Genomic DNA, 22,271 nt, shown 5'->3' with positions numbered 1-22,271 from the left:
CTGTTTGGAAAATTAGTATTGATCCTAGTGATATAGGGTGTTTAAGTATTGGAGATATAATAATGTTTGATAAAATTAAATATTTTGTGAAAATTCAGTAAGTATTTTAATATAAAATATTAGTTTTGGATACTAAAGATGATTTTTTCTTTACTGATTTTGTTTAGATAAATTTTTTTTAAATTATGATTTACAAGATCATTGTTTTTTAACTATCCTAAACTTTACTTATGATAATTATTTATTTTTTTAGATTAATTATTTTTTTATTTGTTCGTAGGCATTTTCTTTTGTGTCTTTTGGGACTTGAATATTTGTTACTTTATTCTTTTTTTTTTATTTTTGAGTTTATAGGTTATTTTGATTTTGATTATTATTTTTTAGTTATTTATTTGGTGTTTGGGGTTTGTGATGGTGTTTTAGGGCTATTAAAATAAACAACAAAACATTCACTTCATACTTGCAAAAAGAAATTCACAACATAAACACTTTCAACACTAGAAAAGACACGGAGATCAGAACTTATGAAAAAGGACTGCAAGGCGTGGGCAGTCACTTCGAAGAGACTTTGATAATGGACTGACTAAAGTTATTGTATGTGTCATAAAAGATGAAGAAAAAATGGAAAGGTATATTTGTTGTGGTACAGTTGGATAAATCATTAAAAATTTTAATCTTTGCATTGAGATAAAATCACAAGAAATAATGCAACAGACATTGTTTTGGTGTTTAGGCTTAATGATTTGAATAAATTACACTGATTATACTACAACATATAATCAATTTAATACATTTTGTAGCCATCATTATAAGATTTTAGTTAAAATGTTTTTAAAAGGAGCCTATTCTAAATTCCTGTAACAAATGAAATTATTTTAAATTAATAAAAAAAATCTCTATACTTTCAAATGAGAATAACAAATCTTTAAGAGCATTCAAAAATTTAATTAGGATTTGTTTTTTTTTTAATGCATTGTAATTTTCTTAATTGATCAAAAATTTAGATGATAATAATAAAGTTTAAAATAAAAGTGATATTTTTTGTCATAATCACAAGAGTTATAGATGATTTGAGATTATACACAAATGTCAGGTGTAAATGTTCTGCAATGTATACTTTGCAAGAGGTGCAAAGTGATTCTCTAAACAAAATAAATTACTTGCTATCAGTGTACGCTTAATCCAAGAAGTTCAGCACTACAGTGATACTCACTACACTACAGAATAAGAACTAGTTGAATAATGAGCATAATTATATGCTTTCTCCAAGTAGCTCTTGGAGAAAGCTACTCATCAGGTGCCCGTGTACATGATGCGATTTATAACATGTAAAGTAGTATCACATTAATATTATTCTCATTAGGAGAAAATAATATTAAAACTAAGGAACTGTAGAGACCGTGATCTTATAAGAGTCGTACAATTTGGTTTTAAAACCACTCCATTAGCGTAAATTAATTTTTTTAAATCTTTTTATAAAAGCGTTATTAAAATAATAATTCCTTCATTAAATATCTTAAAACTTTCATTATTTGAATTTTAAAAATAAAAATTACAAACTACACTAATAATATGAAATTTAACTGTTAATCAGGTTAAAAGAAAATTTAATTGTTAAAAACATTCATTATTCATTCATTATTTTGTTTGGTGTCATGATTGTAGTAGTTGAAGATTACCAGATATTACATCAGTTGTGAATCTAACCATAGACAGGCTCAGAATAATTTTTTATGCTATTTTATAATCCTAACCCTTCTTTCTTCATATGTTTTTTGTAATTTCCTTTTTTTAGATCAATTTACTTTCCATTTCTTCTTCCTTTGTTTCTTTTCGTAACTATTTTTCCTTCTGATATTTTTTTTCTAACAGTTTTTTCTGAGCATTTGTATCTGATCTGCTTTACTTTTCTGGCATCTATATACTTTTTTTTTATTTTGTTATAATGCCTCCATATTGGTTACATTGATTTTTTATTTCATCCTTTTCCCACATCCGTATTTCAAAACTCCAATTATTTTTCTTCTTCCCTTCATTAAGTCCATATTTAAGAACGTTATAATGCTGAATTCATATAAAATATTTTACAAATCTTTTCCTCCACACCATATTGATATTTTTTATTGTTACCAAACAAGTTGCAGAGAAAAATTATATTTTGTCTAGGAGTCAAAAGTTACTTCAAAAATTTATATAGATGTAACAAAATATAACGTGGAGGTTTACTTTGGAGAATGAGAAATCTGAATCCCTATTACTTTTCTTAACTGATCCAAGAATTAACATAGAATATTTCTCATTAGCAAATCCACCCGTATAAGTTACACATTTTCTCTCTTTACTGCAAAAATTGGTTTTATAATGTGTAACATTAATTTTAGAGAAAGCCACAGGTTCACACTTTGCACCTCATCTGATATGTATGCATCATAGCAATAATAAAGATTGAAGCAGACTGTGTAAAGCAATAGATTAATTTTAAATCTATTTCTCTATATAAATAACCATTTTACATAAGTAGGTAACACATGAACCTGGCTAAAATTACATTTCATACAGTTTTTTAAATATTGCAACTGGAAAAAGTAAATTCATTTCTTTGTGAATAACTTATTTTTTGTGGTTTGAAGGTAATTTTTTTAATAAAAAAGTATAAGATTTGATGAAGTAATTTATTGTTTATTAAATATTTACAGATGTATAGAATCTTACAAATATTTTTTTATTTCTAGAAAAAGGTAAATTTTCAATTAAAAAATTGTTTTATTTTTTTAGTTCATTTTAGATTGTTGAATCTGAAACAAATAAATGTAAATTAAATTAAACAATCATAAGCCAATGTAGACATGTTAATTCCAAGAAAATTATGTGTTATTTATACTTTGGCACTAAGCTGCTACGGGATTTTGGGTGTGCTAATTTTTTTCTCTTAAAATAAATTTGTTCAGTTCAATTATCTCATGATTGTTGGTTATAAGTAAAATTGAGTTAAACGTAAAAAAATGTATAAAAGTGGCATTATTTTTTAACAGTATCATGTTGCTTACAAAAACAATTTTGAAGATGTTTTTATATCTTTTTTTATCAGTGGGTTATAGTAGCATAATGATAAGTAACCTGATGTTATTCAAGTATTTTTGTGCTGAAATTCAACAAAGTAGTTGGAAAACTGAAGGTAAAAAATAATAAATATTCCTATATTACAAAAACCCTTAGCTCATCACAGTAGTAATCTTTTAACTGAAAAAATAATGAAACGATAAACAAAATTACTGTAAAAAGGTAAGTATAGTATTTTTTCAGTTATTATTGAAATTTGCTTATCATAACTTAGTTAAAGGATTAATAAATTGATATCGTTTATAATTCAGAACCAATCTCAAATATTTGAAATTTAAAGAATTGTAAAATTATTTCTTTTTACTTTTTTTAGCTTTAAATTTCTTTTATTTATACTTCTAAGAGTTATAAAAGGCTGTCTGATTTTATGTGAGCATTATTAATGTTATTATTTAATCTTGGTGCCATGGATATCGCTACAACTCAACAGTCCTAATTTTTAAAGCCCAAATTTGCTAGTTAGTTTTCTAAGTTGAGTTTTGCAATGAAAAATTTGAATAAACCAAGTAATAATTTTATATGTATATTATGTATAAATTCGAAAATATTACAATTTTATACATATATATAATTCTAAATTTTAGAATTCTAATGTTTTTATATATTATGTATATTACATACTGTATATTTTATATTTTTATTCTTTATTCCTAATACATACATTGAAAACTATTCAACTTGTGAACCCTACTCATGGCATAATGAGATGAGAATTTTATGTATGACATGAAATTAACATGTAGTTTTGTATATACTCGGCTGAGCATTCCTGAGGTGTATGGTTAATTGGATCCCAACCATCACACAAGAATCTACTGTCTAGTAATGAAATCCATACAAAAGTAATTTACATTTACTACGATTTTAATCTCAGAATCTTCAACTTTGAAAATTACCTGTTAAATTCTGTGAGTGTATATTTTATATACACATATATGGTAATTCTTCTCACATTCATATAAACTCACATGTAATTTGTTTAAATTTGTATAAAACAACGTATGTCGTTTATTTTATTTATATATGTTTATTCTATTTATTTTTATTTTTTTATTTATTTATTTATCATTTATTTTTACTTTGAAATACATATGTTGCATATATAGATTTAAATGTGATATGAAAAAACTTTCACTGATGCTTTTACTACTGTTAGTGGTAATGAATGAACTGCAGCTTTAAAATTTAGTTACTAGAAAAATAATAATCTTGAGTTATTGGTTCACCAATAATTGTTGGACTGTGAGAAACTTCAAGAAGGACATGAAGATTCCTCTTAGATGAATTTTTGGGGATTTGAATAATCCCTCTTTTTTAACTTAGAATGCTTATGCGGATTATAAAAATTAAATATTTAGTATCAAATATGCATGTGTTACATAGCACGTAAATACTTTAATTTACCTATTTCAAAGCTTCCTTACTTTGCTGAATTTGTGATCTGTTTAATCAAGGTTATTTTGGCATGGGGTCACTCTCTTATTTCCTGTAACTTTGAACTGAGGAAACATAATTCAAGTTGTAGACAGTTTGGATTTCAGAGATGACTTCTGACAAGTTTTTAGAGATTTTCTCTTCCGCATTCTGTTTTTTGTGTATAATTATAAGGATCATTATGAAATTAATTATGATGTTACATGGGAGCAATATTTTCAGTGTTAATTTTCTAGGGTAAAGAAAACTATAAACTGTAGTTACTATTAGGCATTGAACTTTTATTATAAATTACATTTGAATGAAAAATAATTACTAATACTTTTGTATGATGAGTTGGTCATATCTAGATGATCATGCTATCAAGGCGTATGTGTATCAAGGAATGTGTCATTTTTCCTAATATTTTCTTTTAGTGTTTGCTTCGCATATTTTATGTTTGATGGAATTTTTTCTGTGATTCTTATATGTGTGTGTGTGTGTATGTATATATGTATATATATATATATATATATTATACTAAAGTTTGTCTGTTTGTATCAGCATCATGCGAAAAACAATTGACCAGTCACATTCAAATTTGCAGGAGGAAAGATTTTAAGCCATAGATTGAGGCTGTTGTCCCCTTGGGGGTGAAGTTGTGAATTAAAAATATTCATTAAAGAAAAAACTAATCATTTACTGCATTATTATATCTCTGTTACCATGGCAACAGATATAGGTTGTGGAGTTGTACTTAAATAGGTTTTCAAAGGTTTGTGTACTTTAGTTACCATAGTTACTAATATTCTGTTTTCTAATTTAGTTTCAGTGGCAGCTTGTAGCAAAAATTAGTGGGGGTGCGGCTCCGGAAAATGTTTTTTTGGGCCTTTTAAATTAATCAAATAGAATAGCTGGAAGCAGGATAATAATCTAATTCTACACTTACTGTTTTCAAAAATATGGTACATGATTTTTAATCACAACACACGCAGAGTAAAAAAAAAAACCACCTTCCACCAGCATGCCAGGGTGGACACTGTGGGAGCGACAGTGCTCTCTCTCTCTCCCTCACAGCCTCATAACAGCCAAACACCATGCTGCTGGAACTGTGAATCCCCAGTTCCATACAAAAAGTTTTGTATCTTTTTCATAAATTCGGGGATAGCTACTGACATTAAGCTTAAGGATTATATATTGTACAAGTATAAAGAAAGAATTAAAGAAAAAAGCACTTATTACGTTAAATGTTATTGATAATATCAAGTGGAAATAGGGGGGCAGCAGTTCCACAGTGTCTATACATGAGCTGCCACTGGAGTCTTTTTCAGATTTCAATGAAGCCTGAATACCTTAATTGTTATTTATAATATTTTTATCACAACTGAATAACTAACAACATGGGAGTCCAAGGGGTGGAGCTGTTTGGCTAGATGGGAGTGGTGAACAAAGCGAGCTCTGCAGCCCTGGGTTTGACCCCATGATCCCTGTCTCACCACCAGGGATCCTGGTGCAGACCCTTCTGGGAAGATTTTCAGGCAAGTGAAGCATGCCCTGACCAGCTAGTATATATATAATGAATATATGTATAATGTATATCTATATATATAAAAATGAGTGTTTGTTCTGTAGTGTTCCTATACCATTCATCTGAATGCGATGAAACTTTGGTGAGTTTGCGCATGCCCACAAAGATTTCTGAATTAGTTTGGACCCACTAGGTAGCGTCAAGATATTCTGAAAAATTGTATTTATGGTTCAATATGACCATCTTCAGAATATGTATTAGTTGCATGGAAATAAACATTTTTGTGAAAAGTATACCTCCTAGGTGGCGCTGGTGTCGAGATATTTACGAAACAAATAAACAAACAGACTTTCTTCTTATATATATATATATATATATATAGGTCAATATTCGTATGTGTGTTCACTATAGACTAAAAAACTACTGCACCAATTTATGCGCGGGTTTTTGCAAAATGGTCTGCATTGTCCAGAGAAGATTTAAAACTATAGAAATCCTCGATCTGACCAATAGAAAGAAAGTTAGTACAGTGAACCGAATACTGTGTTTAGAGAATAGTTTGAATTAAATCTGATAAGTAATGCTGTTTTGAAAGTTGGATTTATTTACATTCTGACTTTTATAAAGGAAAGGTAGTGAACATGTAACATTTTCTGAAGTTTCTTAATGTGTAGTATTAATTGTGATCATTTTGCAGCAATATCTCTTTTAGTTAAAAAGTGATTTTCAACCGACTATTTAGAGAGTGGTTTGAATTAAATCCGACAGGTAGTGCTGTTGTTTTGCCAATTGGATTTATTTTCATTCTGACTTTTATAAAGTGAAAGGTTAAATCTTGTGAAGTTCTATAATGTTCAGTTTTTTTAATATTTTATCAAACTTTCATTTGTGTTCATTTAATTTATATATATATATATATATATATATATATATGCTCAAATCTAGCAATAGTGAATCATTGCCAGGTCTGCTAGTATATATATTTTTGTATAATTTTTTTTTATATTAATAAAATGATATATATAATTTTATTTTTTCCATTACATTTTCTGTAATTGGTGTATTGTAATTATTTAATTTTCTTAGATTAACTGCAAAAAATAAGATTTTGTGAGTGAAGTGCTTTCCAATCAATATACAAAAACAGAATTGATCTTACTTCTGTGATACACAATTTAGTGTAATATGTACTTTTTTTACTTTCGGGACCACCATTAGGTATTGCTTCTGAGGATGAGGTGAATGATTTGTAGCGTGTGTGAAAATGCCATGCCTGACCAGGATTTGAACCCAGGACCTCCAGATGAAAGGTCGAGATGCTATCACTCGTGCCACAGAGGCCAGAAAGTGTAATATGTACTTGTAAAAAATACTCACATATATAGTAATAATTATTTACATGAATTCAACTATATTCATTAATTAATCACTAAATATTAATTATTTAAAAATTGAACTATGATGAATGGTATTTTAATAAAATAGCAAAAAGAAACAAAACTTGAACTGTTATAAAAAAAAATTAAATGTATATTTAGATAAAATTTCAGCAAAATAAGTAGAAAAAAGTCATTAACAACACATAAATTTAACTAAAAAACAATTATAATAATAATAAAGTATAAGATAGTTTACACAATTACAAATGTGTTGCTAAATAATGATAGGGACCAATATCTAACTTATCAATGTTAAATAACTTTACTGATTAACTTTGAATTGAGCTGAATTAACCTTTCTTTTTGACTTGTTTTGTTCAAAGTTAAGTTGTATAAAATGTATTTATTTTATCCAAGTTATGTTCATTGTAATGTATATTTTTGTGACATTTGAACTTATCTGCTATTTGTTTTTCTTCATGAGATGCGGCAATATAGGATAAGGCAATAAACATTGCCTTATATAGTATATATCCTACATACTGTAAAATGGAACAGGGTCTATTGTCTGGGTGAAAAGTTTAATTATTGTAGATTTTTGGTTTACTAACTTTGAATTGAGTTAAATCACAGTTTTACTTTTTCTGACAATATCTAAGTTGTGTGTGTATATACACTTATTTATTTAACTAGTGTTAAATTTTCTTGTTTTATTTCATGAACATGGATAGGATTTTTTATTTGTAGTCGTTTATAACAGTTGGTAATTTTTTTTTGTTATTGTAAAGATTTTATTTCTTATCCCAATTATTTTTTTGAGCATTATTTTGCAGTTTTATTTTAATTTTATTAATAGTTACTGTCATTAGTATTTAACCATTATTACCTGTTTTTGTTTTAATCATGAATTGTATCACCACCATGCATTTTAGCACATTCTGCTATTTTAAATGCAAATTCACACTTGTTACCATCACTTTGACCAACTGAAAAAAAACAAAAAAAAAAAAAACATGAAAATAGTTCACTAGAACAGTAGATTATTTTTTTTTTGTATTAAAAAAAATATTGCAGTCAAGTTTTATTTGTAATTCATAAGTGAGATTGTGATCATGTATCATCACTAATAATTTTTTCATTTTTTTTAGAAATTGTATCTCATTTAAAGGAACAACATATAACATTCTGATGTGGACTGCATTTTTCATCAGTGCAAGGAAGTTTCCAGTTTTATCATTTTTTTAAATTTTTTGTTATATCTCGTGTCTGTTTTGATCATTATCTAATTTATAGGAGATAGTTAATAAAAAATAGGTGCTTTTAGATACTCTTAGACCACACATCTACTATTTAAAATGTTTATTTTTGGTAAACTGTTTTCTATAATGTCCAACTTGGGTGATGTTTGCTAACCAGTTTAACAAATGCAGCTTTGATCTTTGCCATTTATTTAGTCTGTTAAGTTTAAAATAATTGTCCATAGATGTTCCAGGTGTTTTGAAACATATATTTCATAAGGTTTGTGGTTTATTGTATCAATTTTATTTACAATTTTTATAAATTTATTACAAAATTTTAAGTCCATTGATTGCTTTCCTCATTAGGTATTATTAGAATATGAAGTGAAATTGTACATTGTTTAACTTGGATGAACAATAGGAACCAGTTTATTAATCATAATCTCAGTTGTTCGCATTTTGTTCTTATCTATACTTTCCAGTTTCCGTGATTCTATTATTTGAGTTATTCCAAGCATTATAGAACCATCAGGATGTAAGAAATGCAATTTATATGTTATTATTGCCTTTCAAATTATTTTCAAGTTATTTTCAGCATTAAACACTGAAAACAATTTAAAAACATTCTACATTTTAAAAGCAGAAGGATGTTTAAATCTGTAGGTAATAGGCTCCATAATGACTTTTTTTTGCGTTATTCAAAAATGGAATCTATCATACAGTACTACTTATTTTTATACGACATAAAAATTCAAATTTATTTTATCGCTTGCTACATTTAATGACTGATGGTCACCAATCTTTGAAGGCAACTATAAAAGCATAACATAAGTTTTAAAAATAATATTAAAAATAAATTTGCCGTAACAGATTAATATCATTTTCACTGCTGAAACAAACACTTTGGGAATTCAAAAGTTGTTGGACATTAGTTTTAAATTCATTAATATAACATAAGTGTTAAACAGTTTAGCAACAGCTCAGAACTGTGATATAACTAAATGAACAAACACAATTCAAATCAGACACCATTTTTGAGTACATTCTTAGTACATGTCTGCCTAATTAAAAAAATTACTGCTGGCAGCAACATCAGCAGATGCCACTGTGAAAACTGTAGCTTCAGTCACTGTATCAAAAATGACATAACTGTGTTTATATCTGAAGATTTAAAAGGCATGGAAAATTGTATGAAATACCTCAAATAATTATTTACTGGCTGGATTGAAATTATCTAACTTTAAATATGGATAAACCATTGCATTGTGCTTCTCATACAGATGTAACATTGCTGATCATGTAGACAGATTTCCAATTAATGGTAATGATAGCATCTCTGTTGCCCACAAAGCAAAATTTTTTATTGTTTTATTATATAACTAGTTCTAATTTATTTCATTATTTTTTGTAACAAAATTAAGCTTTTCTGCTATGCTCTGAAACACCTTAATTAAAACACTAACTTGACATCATTATTAAATATTTATTATGCTACATGTGTTCTTGTGTAAAGAGTAATATCATCTCTTGAGGCTCCCTCGGACAGTGACAATGAGTTTTTAAAATACAAATGTGGGTTGTCAGATCATTGTATGGCATTAAATATTAGACCTGTGCTTAGAAAATTATATATTTTTATATTTATGAATGTGGAATCTTTACTAAAAAGAATGGTCACTTTTTCTTAAAAAATAACAATATTCATCTTTACCAAACACGAACTGTTTTTGTAGAACTCAACACAATACTTAGGCTTACAAGAAAGGGTCTTATTGTGCTTCTATCGTCAAAAAATTTTAAAAATCTTCCCACCCACCAATTTATTTAAAATGCAACTAACTGACTGTATATAGAACATGGCTACTCAGAAAGTAAATGTTATCGTGACTTATATATTAGTTTATTTACTTAAATTACATTATAAGAAAGATCAAGATAAATAGTGTAAACCAAAAAATTACTGTATCCCTTTCTATTGAGGAGCTACACACATTGTTTAAACTCAGAAGTAAACTTTATAAATTGTGATGAGAATTCATGAATCTATTTTATTACAGAAAAATCAAGTATCTAGTAAAACTATATCTCAATAAAAGTATGAATTTTTATATTCATTATGTACTTTTTTTAAGTGAGGTTTTAAAAAATCACACTTTTTAAAAAAGTATATATATTTTTATAATTGTACAGGTTACTGCATTTCTTAATAAAAGTTGGTTCAGCTGTAATTCTCAAATAGAATTGCATTATTAATTAGAAACATTGCAAAGATAATTAAAAATAATTACAATCTTCTAATATTTCTTATTTTTTCATTCATTGCATTTGTGTCAATCAAACCCTGAACTAATCGATTTAATGAAATGAAAATGTAATTTTAACTAATGTAATGACTTACCTTCTTTATCACAGGTTTCGATTATTTCCTTAGCTTTTTCCAATTTTTCAGCTTGATCACCGAACATAGTTTTTGCCAACGTTACGGCACTATCTTTATTCAGTACATTATCTTTGATCTGTAAAAATTAAGAATGTCATTATATCATTTCTATGTATATTATTTCATTATTCTATTATTTCTATTCCTATGAGTTGTTGCTAGTCTTCATCGAGCATCTCCCTAGTTGGTGGATGAGGAATCCTCACCAGATATTGTTGTGGATACTGGGAAAATGAAATATCTAGGGCAGACCAAAATTAGCACCATTACCCTGTAGGATGATGAGGGGGATCTTCAAAGAATAAAGGAACAAACCATGACAAAAGGGTCAAGTTTGGAGGCCAAGGTGGCAGTCCCATCTAATAAGTTCTACTATTACCAAAGTCAACACTGTTGAAGGAGACCATTCCTTGATTGGCAATGGAGTTTGGAATTTGATTACATAGACTTTGTGGACAGCAGATGCAAAACCTAATTGAGTTCCAGCTAAAAATCAAGAGTGAGACAAGGCATGCTGGAATGTAAGGACATTGTATATACTGGGAAAGGCAGAGGAGATGGCAAGCTTCAGAGTAACTTGCTTGGAATGAGTGAAACAAGATGGATTGATTGTAGAAGAATCATATTTTCTTCTAGGGAAACTGTGAAGTACTGTGGAAGAAGTGATGAGAATCGAACGCATATACATGAATTTGCTCTGACAGAGAGGATCAGAGCTGTGATGATAGATTGAGAAGTCAGTGAATGAAAAAATTATAAAAGTGAAATTAAAATAAAAATGTAGAAACAACCCTAATTAATATATACGCCTTGTGAATGAAAATGAGACAAGAGGCAAAGAGCAAGGAAGTTGATAATATTGCACCTAGAGATATTTTGATTGTAGTGGGCAATCTTAATACCAAGGTGGGCAGAAGGAATGACTGTAATGAAAGGATTGTGAGTAGGCACGGAGATGGGAAACAGAATGAGAATGGAAGGATGTTTGTACAGTTTTGTAATTGCAATGATCTTGTGATTGCAGGGATAGGTTTTCTGCCTAAAAGGATATATAAGGAAACTTGGAATGCACCAAATGAAAGGACTACAACCAGATTGACCACTTCAAGATTGACCACTAAATCAAGAGGTATGCTATTTAAAGTATAGGAATACTATTTAAAAGTTGGGTTGGGAGGTTTTGCCATATTCACCTTACAGTCTATCTCATACCATTAGCTTCTTTTTGTTTAGTCCTCTCAAAGAGTTCTTACGTGGCAGAAATGGCTTAGGCACCAAAGTGAACAATTCTTTACTACTGGAATAAGAAAGCTCTCAGAAAAATAAAACATATGTGTAATTGTAGATGAGGATTATGTTAAAAATAGCATCTTTCATGTTGAATAAATAACAATTTTACACTTTGTTAATTATTGAAAGACCCTTGTGTATTACAAAAGTATCATCAAATAAGTTATAATCCATAATTTTATTTTTTTGTGTTTATATTATTTGTAACTATTATCTATTCAATATATTATACAACTATTTCAGATATTATATACTAAAAGGTGAAGCCATTATTAAATCTTTTTTTGTAAACAGCAGTTATTAAATGCTGTGTAATTTAATGCAAATTATATAAACAGCAGTAAATGTAATGTAATCTTAACTTGAGCAGAATTTTAAAAATCTGATTACTTATATAGAGCTAAATGAAAAATTTGATAAAATATACAGCAACCAAGAATTGTTATAACATAAGAGACATAAATAAATAAATTAATTAAATGTTAATTTAGACTAAAAAAAAAAATCAACTTTTACATTAATGTAAATTTGTCATCACAAGTTAATGAAAAAAATCCATTTTATAAATTATAAAATTGCTTTTAAAATTACAAAAGTCATTAATAAGAAGATAAAATTTAAAAAAAAAATGATGATGATAATAATAAAAGTAGGAGAGATGTGTATAAAATAGAATTGAATAGAGAAAATTTGTAAAAAAAATTATGGATTAGCGTGACACAAACAAGAATTTTCAAAAGTTTGAGAATTTTTACTATTTTATTAGAATGCAGTGTGAAAAATTAATTATGTTTGATCGTATTAGTAATAAATAACAAACTCATATTTTCAAGTTTAGAATCCACCTCAATTTTAGAAATCAGTAGTAAATCCCACATACATGAACACATAAAATGTAGCACTAAATATAATTGATTAACAATTGTAATTTGAACATGATGGCTGGTTTAATACTTTAAATTTAAATTATTACACATTCATAATTTATATTTAAATGTATGAAAATAATAGTTTTATTATCTATTAGTAGATTGTAATAGCAACAGAATAATTTGTTTTATTTTAATGAATGTGAAAAAACAACTATCTTTGTAATTTGTATTTGTTTTTAATTAATTTTTCATAAAAAATTGTTCTGAAGAAGTAGATCTCTATTTACATGTTAAGAGACATTACAAAAAGGGAAAAGCAGTAAGCGAAAAAAAATTGTAATTTAACAAAATAATCTAATGTTTAACATAGTACATTTTGATCATGGAGGATGGTTTTAAGGAGATAAATATTTTAATACAAATTTATGTGTGTGAAGGCTTTTATTTTAATATTTCCTGTTCTTTAGAAAAGCTGGCAACTTGTTGCTAAACTTTTCTGGCTGTATTTACTTGCTCTCCTGATGTTTTCAAAAAAGTCTAATGTTATATTGAATAGTAATGAAGATATGGAAAAAGAATAATAGCAACGCATATAGTTTGTTTCTTTTTTTCTTGGAATTTTTTTTCTTAGATTTTTAAATTCTTAATTTGTTATTCAGCTCTAAGTTTGTAACAGATTAGATCAAATTTCTAATTTATGTAAGCAGGTTGTAATTTTCAGACAATTATAAACTATGATTTTGGCTCATTGAATCGTTTGTAAAAATCAGAAAATATGGAAGGTTATGTAAAAAAAGAAAAAAAAAAATTAATTACCCTCGTGGCTCCCATTACATTTTTATTTATAAAAAGTTTAAAACTAGAAGTTTAATCAAAATACACATACCGTGAGATAGTATCATGGGTTAAACGGGAACTTTTGCTCTCCCTGGTATGATTTCTCAAAAATTTAATATCGTCACCTATGTATGCTAGAAACCATATCAAATTTCATGATTTTACTCATTCTAGAGATATTAAAAAAAGTAGAGATGCCAGTATTAGTTGTTTGATGCTGCAGATTTCAAAACATTGAGAAATGCAAAGAACCAGTAAATTATTGATCCATCATTATTCTATACCTTAATATCTGGATAAGTAAAAATCGAAGCCATTATAATAATTTAATAATTTTCATTTATTAATTTAAAAGTGTATTCACACTCAAAAAAAATAAATTATGCTTAAAAAATAAATCTATTTATCTCAAATAAAAATTTCACCTAAAACTGCAATGGCTAACAGTAATGCTTAATCACTTATGACTCTAATCATGGTTGAAAATATGCTGACAGTGGTTAAATCTTATAACTGAAATTTATTTTTGTTTCGGTTTTGCATTTCATAATTGTTTATTTTAAGCTGCTGTAAAATAAATTACAATTTAATGATAAAAATGTGAATGGAAATTACCCATTTTTTATTATATTTAATAATTAGTAATAGATATTTTGAACTGTGTGTGTATCTTTTATAAAACTGAATATCCTTCATAATTCTTTTTATACAGATCACTTCTTCATGTTTGTGTGTGTGTGTGTGTGTTATGTTTGCAAATAGCTAAAGTATTTTACAACAATAAAGAAGCCTATCAAAGAATAGAGTATAAAACATTTCATAACATAAAGGACTTGCTAGACCTTGTGTAAAATAAAACTGCGACAATGATATTCTTAACTCTTATGATATATTATGTCTGATTTGTTCCACTAGAAAATGAATAAAATAATAAAGCTGTTGTCATTTTTCTTTAATATAGGACATTTTGAAGAAATTTATAAATTTATTTGTACTATTGATTTTTTGTCGTATACTCAAAAAAAATACAGATTTTCTAGAGCTTAGAAAAAATTCAGTTACATACAGTTTATTTTTTGGGAAATTTGCACAAGGATAAGTTTCTTAAAAAAAGTATAAAGTTTAAAGTAATAAAATAGTGTAGTTGATTAATTTAACCACATTAGTTAATTAATATTTTACATACTATTAATTATTAGTTAGTAAAATCTGGTCATTAAAAAACTTTTTTTGAACAAAACACATTAAAAATAAAATTATTTTATTTAAGGTTTTTTTTTTTGAGGAAAAAATTACAAGTTCAAAGTAATCTGTTTTATGGGTTTTCTTCTAATTATCTGGTTTATCAAACAAATTATAATGCATAAATAGTGATCTGTAAACACTACAGGAAGAAAGAATATACATTACAGTAATTGTTTATTATGAAAACAGATGAGTGTTTATTATTATAAGACAAATATTTGACCCTGAAATTTTTCAGTTGTCTTATATTAAGGAATTACTATAAATTCTCTTATAATAATAAACTATGTAATTGTGAGAATGATAAACCAATTAAATTTTTTTGATTGTTTATAGCTCGCTCTCTCTCACATGTGTAATTTGTATGGTTGTTATATTGTTACCTTGTATTTTGTCAGATACATGTAATCTAATTTATTATTGAAACAGTGTGTTATAAAATATTAAGGTGCAAATTATCTATTCTTTTCTACTCTCACAATTTTATTCCTACTCTTGCTACATTGGGACTTGTGTGACTCCACTTTTGTCTTGATCGTTCCACTGAACATGTATTGTCTTCAGTCAACGATTATATTAATTACTACTATTCTGTATTATATATAGGTATCATTATTATATTATTACTATTATTAGGTATAATAAAATACAAGATTTTTATTTAATCCACAATTATAACAACATTTATCATGGTAAAGAATTAACAGAAAATGCTAGTTCTAGATCTATAATGTTAACCAAAAAATTCTCTTTTTCTACAACTTGAATCTACTTTCTTTTTTTTTATAAAATCGTCCGATTAAAAAAGAGTTGCATAAATTTCTAGCTTTGCCCTTAATACATTTTTATCTAAAATATGGCATAGGATTTTAAAACAATTACTTCATTATACAACTTTACAGTACAATTACCAAAAATGTTAAGTAAAAACATTTGGTCACGCTTGACCTCATTTCTCAACAGCTATCTCATGTAATATTTTTAATAACAACTTGAAAAACAGGTAGAGAAATTCAAAGAAACATTTTTAATTCTTGTCTGGATCCATAGAACCCCATCTTTTTAAAACCTCCTGCCATTTACATTAATATTAAATACAGTTGTATTTTCTGTCTTGAAGATTATCATTTAACCGAATATTTGTAAAATATTTTTTTTTTAAATATATATATATATATATGTATTAAATATATTTTGTAAAATTTTAAAAACAAATATTTTGTAAAAACATTTTTGGTTGCTGAAGTTTTGAGATACTAGTCAAAAACTGTTTAGAAATAATGTTGAATATCCCTTAACTCTAAATCCTGTCAACTTAAAATTCTGGAATTTTATATAACAAGTACTTTCATTTACTAAAGAACAGTTTTCTACAACCACTGTATGAAAGTTAAAAGTGGTGAAAACTGTCCCTCCCCTTTTTTAATTCTGTTTAAAATTTAAATTTTTCCATTTTTCAGAAATTTTGGAACCATTTTCGAAGAATTTATGTTGAGCTAGTTCAGCAATATCAATCAAAATTCAGATCAATAAATGTACTGAATTTAGATATTAATTTCGGTATTTCAGTTTCAGGTTAGTTGATGAAAATTTTTTAGAAGTTTTTTTGTAGGTAAGTTTGATAAATGACTCTAGTTTTAAAGATGTAACTCAAAAACTTACTTTGGCTGAATAACACTTGTGAAATTAATTTTTTGTTTTTGTATACATCTTCCTGACATTTATATAATTTTTTTTTTGTCTTGGTGTGAGGGTAACTTAAAATGTTATTTAAAAAACACTCCCAAAACTTTTGCTGATGATGTGCATTTCCTTTATAACTATGCTGCTGCCGCAGCAATACAGCTATAGCCAGGAAAGTAAAGTATGCTAATAATAATAATAATAATAATAATATGAAAAAATAAATAAATATGTAGTCAACAATTTAAATTAGATTTTAAAGTAATTCTAAAAATCTATTTATATTTATTTTAATTTATAAAAAACATATGATATGAATGTATATACTTACCAATCCGGTTTCTTCGAACATACAGGCAACCATACACTGAAAAAAAATTATATAAATCATAAAATGCTAGCATTTAAAATATTCACCAGTCTTAAAAAAAATCAAAAAGATATACGTTAAAGTAAAGTGGAATAATCTATTTGAATAGATAGAACTATTACTAATTTTATTTTTATATTGTTTTTAATCTCCTCTTACTGTATTGTTTCATTTTTTTAAAGTTGTTAAAATTCAGTAGTCTATAGCATGTATGTGAAATATTTATAATAATCTATTACTTAAATTTGTTGTCTACAAATCTTCAGATCATTTAAGCCAAATCTGGTATGACTTCTAAAATGAAATTTTAGAGATGCTTAAACCTTCATTTTTTTGAAAGAATTGGATTGTAAGCCTAAACATTAAGAACAAATATGGAGTTGAATTGAGAATCACCTTTTTGAAGTATTACTTTCTTTAAAATATTAAACATTTAGTCCCATTTAAAATGTGTTCTCTAGGTGTGTAGTACTAGACTGCTATCCACTGAATTATCAAAAACAGTCTAGTTTGAAATCTTGATAATGTATTATGGAATTTAATTAAAATATACATAAAAATTTAGGTATTTCAGATTCAGGTTAGTTGATGAAAATTTTTTAGAGGTTTTTTATAGGTAACTGGATATTGGAAATTGGATAAATGACTGTTTTTAAAGATGTAATTTAAAAACTTGGTTTGGCCGAATAACACTTGTGAAATCCATAATCATATTGTTACAAATTTCAAACATCAGCCATCTTAATGTTCATAATCTCATATTTTATGCTTTTATGAATTATAATTTACTAGCTCTACCCGTCACGCTTCGCTGTGGCACATTGTGGTTGCATGGATGAGAAATGTGAAACAAAACAAAGCATACGTTTCATAGAAGTTTAATTTTGCAATACTTGTGGATATACAATATTTTTTTGTTTTTCCACTGTCTGCGTAGATATAAAGGCTATCTGGTTTGCCGACTCGGGAACACGCAACATACAGTTGCCCATGTGAGAAGCAATCCGCATCTAAATCTAAACCACACAATTCTAAATATTGACCTTGAGCTTTATTGATTGTGGTTGCAAATGCCAATCGAATTGGGAATGCAATCTTTTAAATTAAAATCGTGTATCGGTCGGGATAATGGGTATTCGAGGAATTAGGACATCTTCACCTTTGAAAGGTCCCGTTAAAATCGTTGCTTCCACTACGTTATTCGTCAATTTCTTAACTGCAGATCGCGTGCCGTTGCAGAGTTTTGGCTGATTAATATTCCGCAGCAGGATAATTGTCATTTTTTGATCGAACCGTTGCTAGAATCAATCAATGAGGAATGTTTTCCCAGTTCCTCCTGGCGCATCCAAGAAGAAGCTCCCCCCAACTCCGTCATTTATCATTTGCATTATGCGATCATAAATGCCTTTCTGTTCACGCGTTAATTTGGGAATGTTTGATTGGACATATGACTGAAGATCACCAATGTTGTAACTCTGCTCACAGCGTAAATCCACATCAAATGAAGCAATCGCGGCTCGGGTAGGTGCTGACATTCCCAATTGACTAAGAACTTTATTTGCAATAGCTAAGCACTTGTCTTCAATATTTATCAATGCTTCGTTGTAAATTCCTTCTGTAAATTCCATGGTCATATTGATATTTTCTAGGCGTACTCTATGAAAAATATCTTCAGCCATATGCGATCGATATCTTTCCCATAACTCTGTGGGAGATGAAGGGAAGCAAGCGGTCAATATAATTGCGAATAATGGGCGAATTTGGTTTGGATGTGCAGTGTTGCACTCGTCATTAATGCATATATCCCACTGTTGGTCGTTTTCTAATAAATTCAGAGCTTGGTGAAAGGCGCAGCTCAATCACGACACGATCACACAAAAGTATCTCGATTAAAGTGAATATTTAATTCAGATTGTATAAAAATCTGAATCAGATGCAAGTGGATACGTTTTTTTTTATGTGACTGCGGTTGTGGTTAGCTGGTATGGCGAGTGTTTCCCTCGCTTTCGGCAGATGGCGCGGTCATTGGTACACAGCTGACCGTTAAAAAAACTTTTCTCGCGATCGCGGGTATGTGACTGATGCGAAAAATAGATAAAAACAATCTTTGATGCAGGTTATATATTGTGCTAAAATTTGAGCTCAATCGGTGCAGAACATTTTGAGTTTTTGAAGCGTACACAAACGAACTTAACATTCTTATATATAACGATTTGTGGGCTGTGAAAAAACACATCATTTTAAATGCTCACAAAAGCAGAGTAATGCTTACAAATTACAGAATAATCAAACGGCGTTGATTTCAGATGTTAATAAACTGCTAACGTAAGTAGAAATTGTGCTGCTTCAGTGTACAACGTGATTCTCAAGTATGAATCTATTAATGAATTACGGTTTCCAAAGAAAACAAAACCCCACAGGTCAATTGAGAAAAAGGTGAGATTTTGATAAAAACGCGATTCGTAAAAAAATTACACGAATTTGAATTATTTAGAAATAGTTTAGCGGTGTATTATGTACTTTGGAAGAGAATTCGGTTATTGTCTTAGACAACGCTTCTTATCATTAAACGAAAAGAATTCCAGCCGTGTTATAGAAAAACGATGATATCAAAATGTGGCTTAGTTCAAAAGGAATCATTTTTGAAGAGGTTTAAGTTAATGTTCAATCATTGCAAAGGGTTTCGCGTATTAAAAGTAATTATAGTCCGTATAAAATAGGTTTGACACACAACGCCATATTGGTAAGTCGTGTTTTTATTTGGCTCCTAACGAATATGTTTGCCGGCCTCCGTGGCGCGAGTGGTAACGTCTCGGACTTTAATCCGGTGGTTCCGAGTTGGAATCCCGGTCAGGCATGGCATTTTCATACGCTATAAATCATTCTTATCATCATCTGAAGCAATGCATAACGGTGGTTTCGGAGGTTAGAAAAAACAAAAAAAAAACGAATACTTAGTTCTGTGGTTTCAGTGTTACTATTTGTGAATTTTGTTCTTTGCTTTTACATAGCAAAGAACGCTAAATGACCAAAAAACGATTGTTTGGTCATATATATGTAAAAAAATAACCTGACAAAGGATTTTTTGGTCATTATATAGGGATATTATTTTCTGTGTATTTGGTTATTTCGACTTTTTTTGTTTGCATAGTCTTAATTCTATCTGTGCTATAAGAAAGTTAGTTGTTTTAATTTATTTACTGTAAGTCATCCTTCTTGGTGGCTTTTCTTTTTGTTCTTCTTGTTTTGGTGTTTTTTTTTTTAAAAATAAAGTACAGATGTTTTAGCTGTTAAATATAATTCAAAGAAATTTGTTACTTAATCAGTTGTGATTTTGTTTACATTGGCAACGGCCATACGGGCTCTTTGTGATTGGTCGTTGTGTTTGACAGCGGCCATCTTACATTGATCTGATTGGTTTTCCTTTGTTTACATTTTGAAATTAAAAATGTACAAATTAAAAATAGATAGATAGATTTATTAAAAATAGATGAAAACAATCTTTGATGCGGGTTATATATCGTGCTAAAATTTGAGCACAATCGGTGAAGAACATTTTGAGTTTTTGAAGCTGTACACAAACGAACTTAACATTTTTATATATATAGATAATTGTAATAATTAATTTAATTAAATTCATAATCTATTTTTTATGAAAGTATGGTATCTCTGCAACTACAACTTGAAAGGATAAAGGACAATTGTATCGGTTTTGTTGCAAAACTAGTGTTATAAATTTAACATTAAAGTGAAATTAAGGTAAGCAGATAAGCTTCTGAATTTATTATGACTCTGTTAATGGAGAAAGAGCCTTGGAAGGGACTCAACAAGGCTTGATTATTTTCAATAATAAAGGTAAAAGATTCCTTACAAATAAAATATGATCGCCTTGTTTTTTATTTTATTTTTTGGCTTGATGATATCATCAAATAAGTTTGAAGCTTGTTCTCTTATATGGAAATGGAATTTTAAGCGTATGTAAAATGCCTAACTTGATCAGGATTCGAACCCAGGACCTCCAGATGACTACTACTACTACTATTCCCCATAGAGATTGCCATTGAAACAATCATATTGTAAGTTTCACAAATTTTAAGTATGGCCTTCTTCCCTATCAGAGCTCCAAAAACAGGCTACTTTTTTCTGACTTATATAAAAACTCGCAGTAAATACTTAGTTAAACTATACTTTAATTGAATATCTGATTATTCATTTCTGAGATGTTTGTTCCTTAGCTGAATCACACATAATATTTAATCGTTTAGTAATAAATGAGCTTTAATTCAGAAATTGTTTACACTCGAGGAGATTGACAGAGGAAGCAAATAGATTTTCAATACTTCTTTCAAAGTTCAAATGCTGTTAATTTATTTCTATTTGCAGGGATCTTTTCTTTTTATGAATAAAATTATTAGTTCTTAAAATTTTCTGGTTTTTGTCATGACAATCTTTGATATTAATTTGGTATGACTCCAAATTAAATTATATAATAAAATGTTTTGTTTTTATTTAGTAACCTTTGCAACTGGTCCACCCAGTGCCCTGTCAGTCACAAAGATGATTAAACAATATTTTTAAATAGGTTTTTTTGTAAATTTATTTGGTGTGAATTTTTTTTAGTTTAAATATTCAGTTTCATTAGTAAAGAGATTTTTTAATAATGTTTTGATTAGAACTGAATTGATGATAAATTGAATAAAACTTACCTTTCCTTTGTCAGTTTTTGGTAACTGCTTCTTTCTCAGCGATTCATAAGCCACTTAAAAAGAAGAAAAAAATGTTATTTTTAATGCATCTTAAAAACATAAATTTTCAGTTGCAATTTATTGACTGATTTCATTTATTTATTCACTTAA

At 28.0% G+C, this 22,271-nt stretch overlaps 1 protein-coding gene across 1 annotated transcript in view; it reads right to left on the bottom strand.

Annotated features, from left to right (window-relative positions):
* Positions 1–2,658: 2,658 nt before the first annotated feature.
* LOC142331349 (general odorant-binding protein 19d-like) overlaps positions 2,659–22,271 on the bottom strand; it is a 33,548-nt gene continuing 13,935 nt past the window's right edge. Inside the window, exons 3-7 of the mRNA XM_075377186.1 lie at positions 22,122–22,174; positions 17,377–17,412; positions 11,077–11,194; positions 8,327–8,426; positions 2,659–2,795 (exon numbers count right to left, since the gene is read on the bottom strand). Coding sequence (XP_075233301.1) covers positions 8,338–8,426; positions 11,077–11,194; positions 17,377–17,412; positions 22,122–22,174 — 296 coding nt within the window. The 3' untranslated portion in view covers positions 2,659–2,795; positions 8,327–8,337. The remainder of the gene's footprint in view (positions 2,796–8,326; positions 8,427–11,076; positions 11,195–17,376; positions 17,413–22,121; positions 22,175–22,271) is intronic.

The sequence above is a fragment of the Lycorma delicatula genome, chromosome 10, assembly GCF_047948215.1.
Source record: "Lycorma delicatula isolate Av1 chromosome 10, ASM4794821v1, whole genome shotgun sequence".
NCBI lineage: Eukaryota > Metazoa > Arthropoda > Insecta > Hemiptera > Fulgoridae > Lycorma > Lycorma delicatula.
This window is presented reverse-complemented; position numbering and strand designations above follow the sequence as displayed.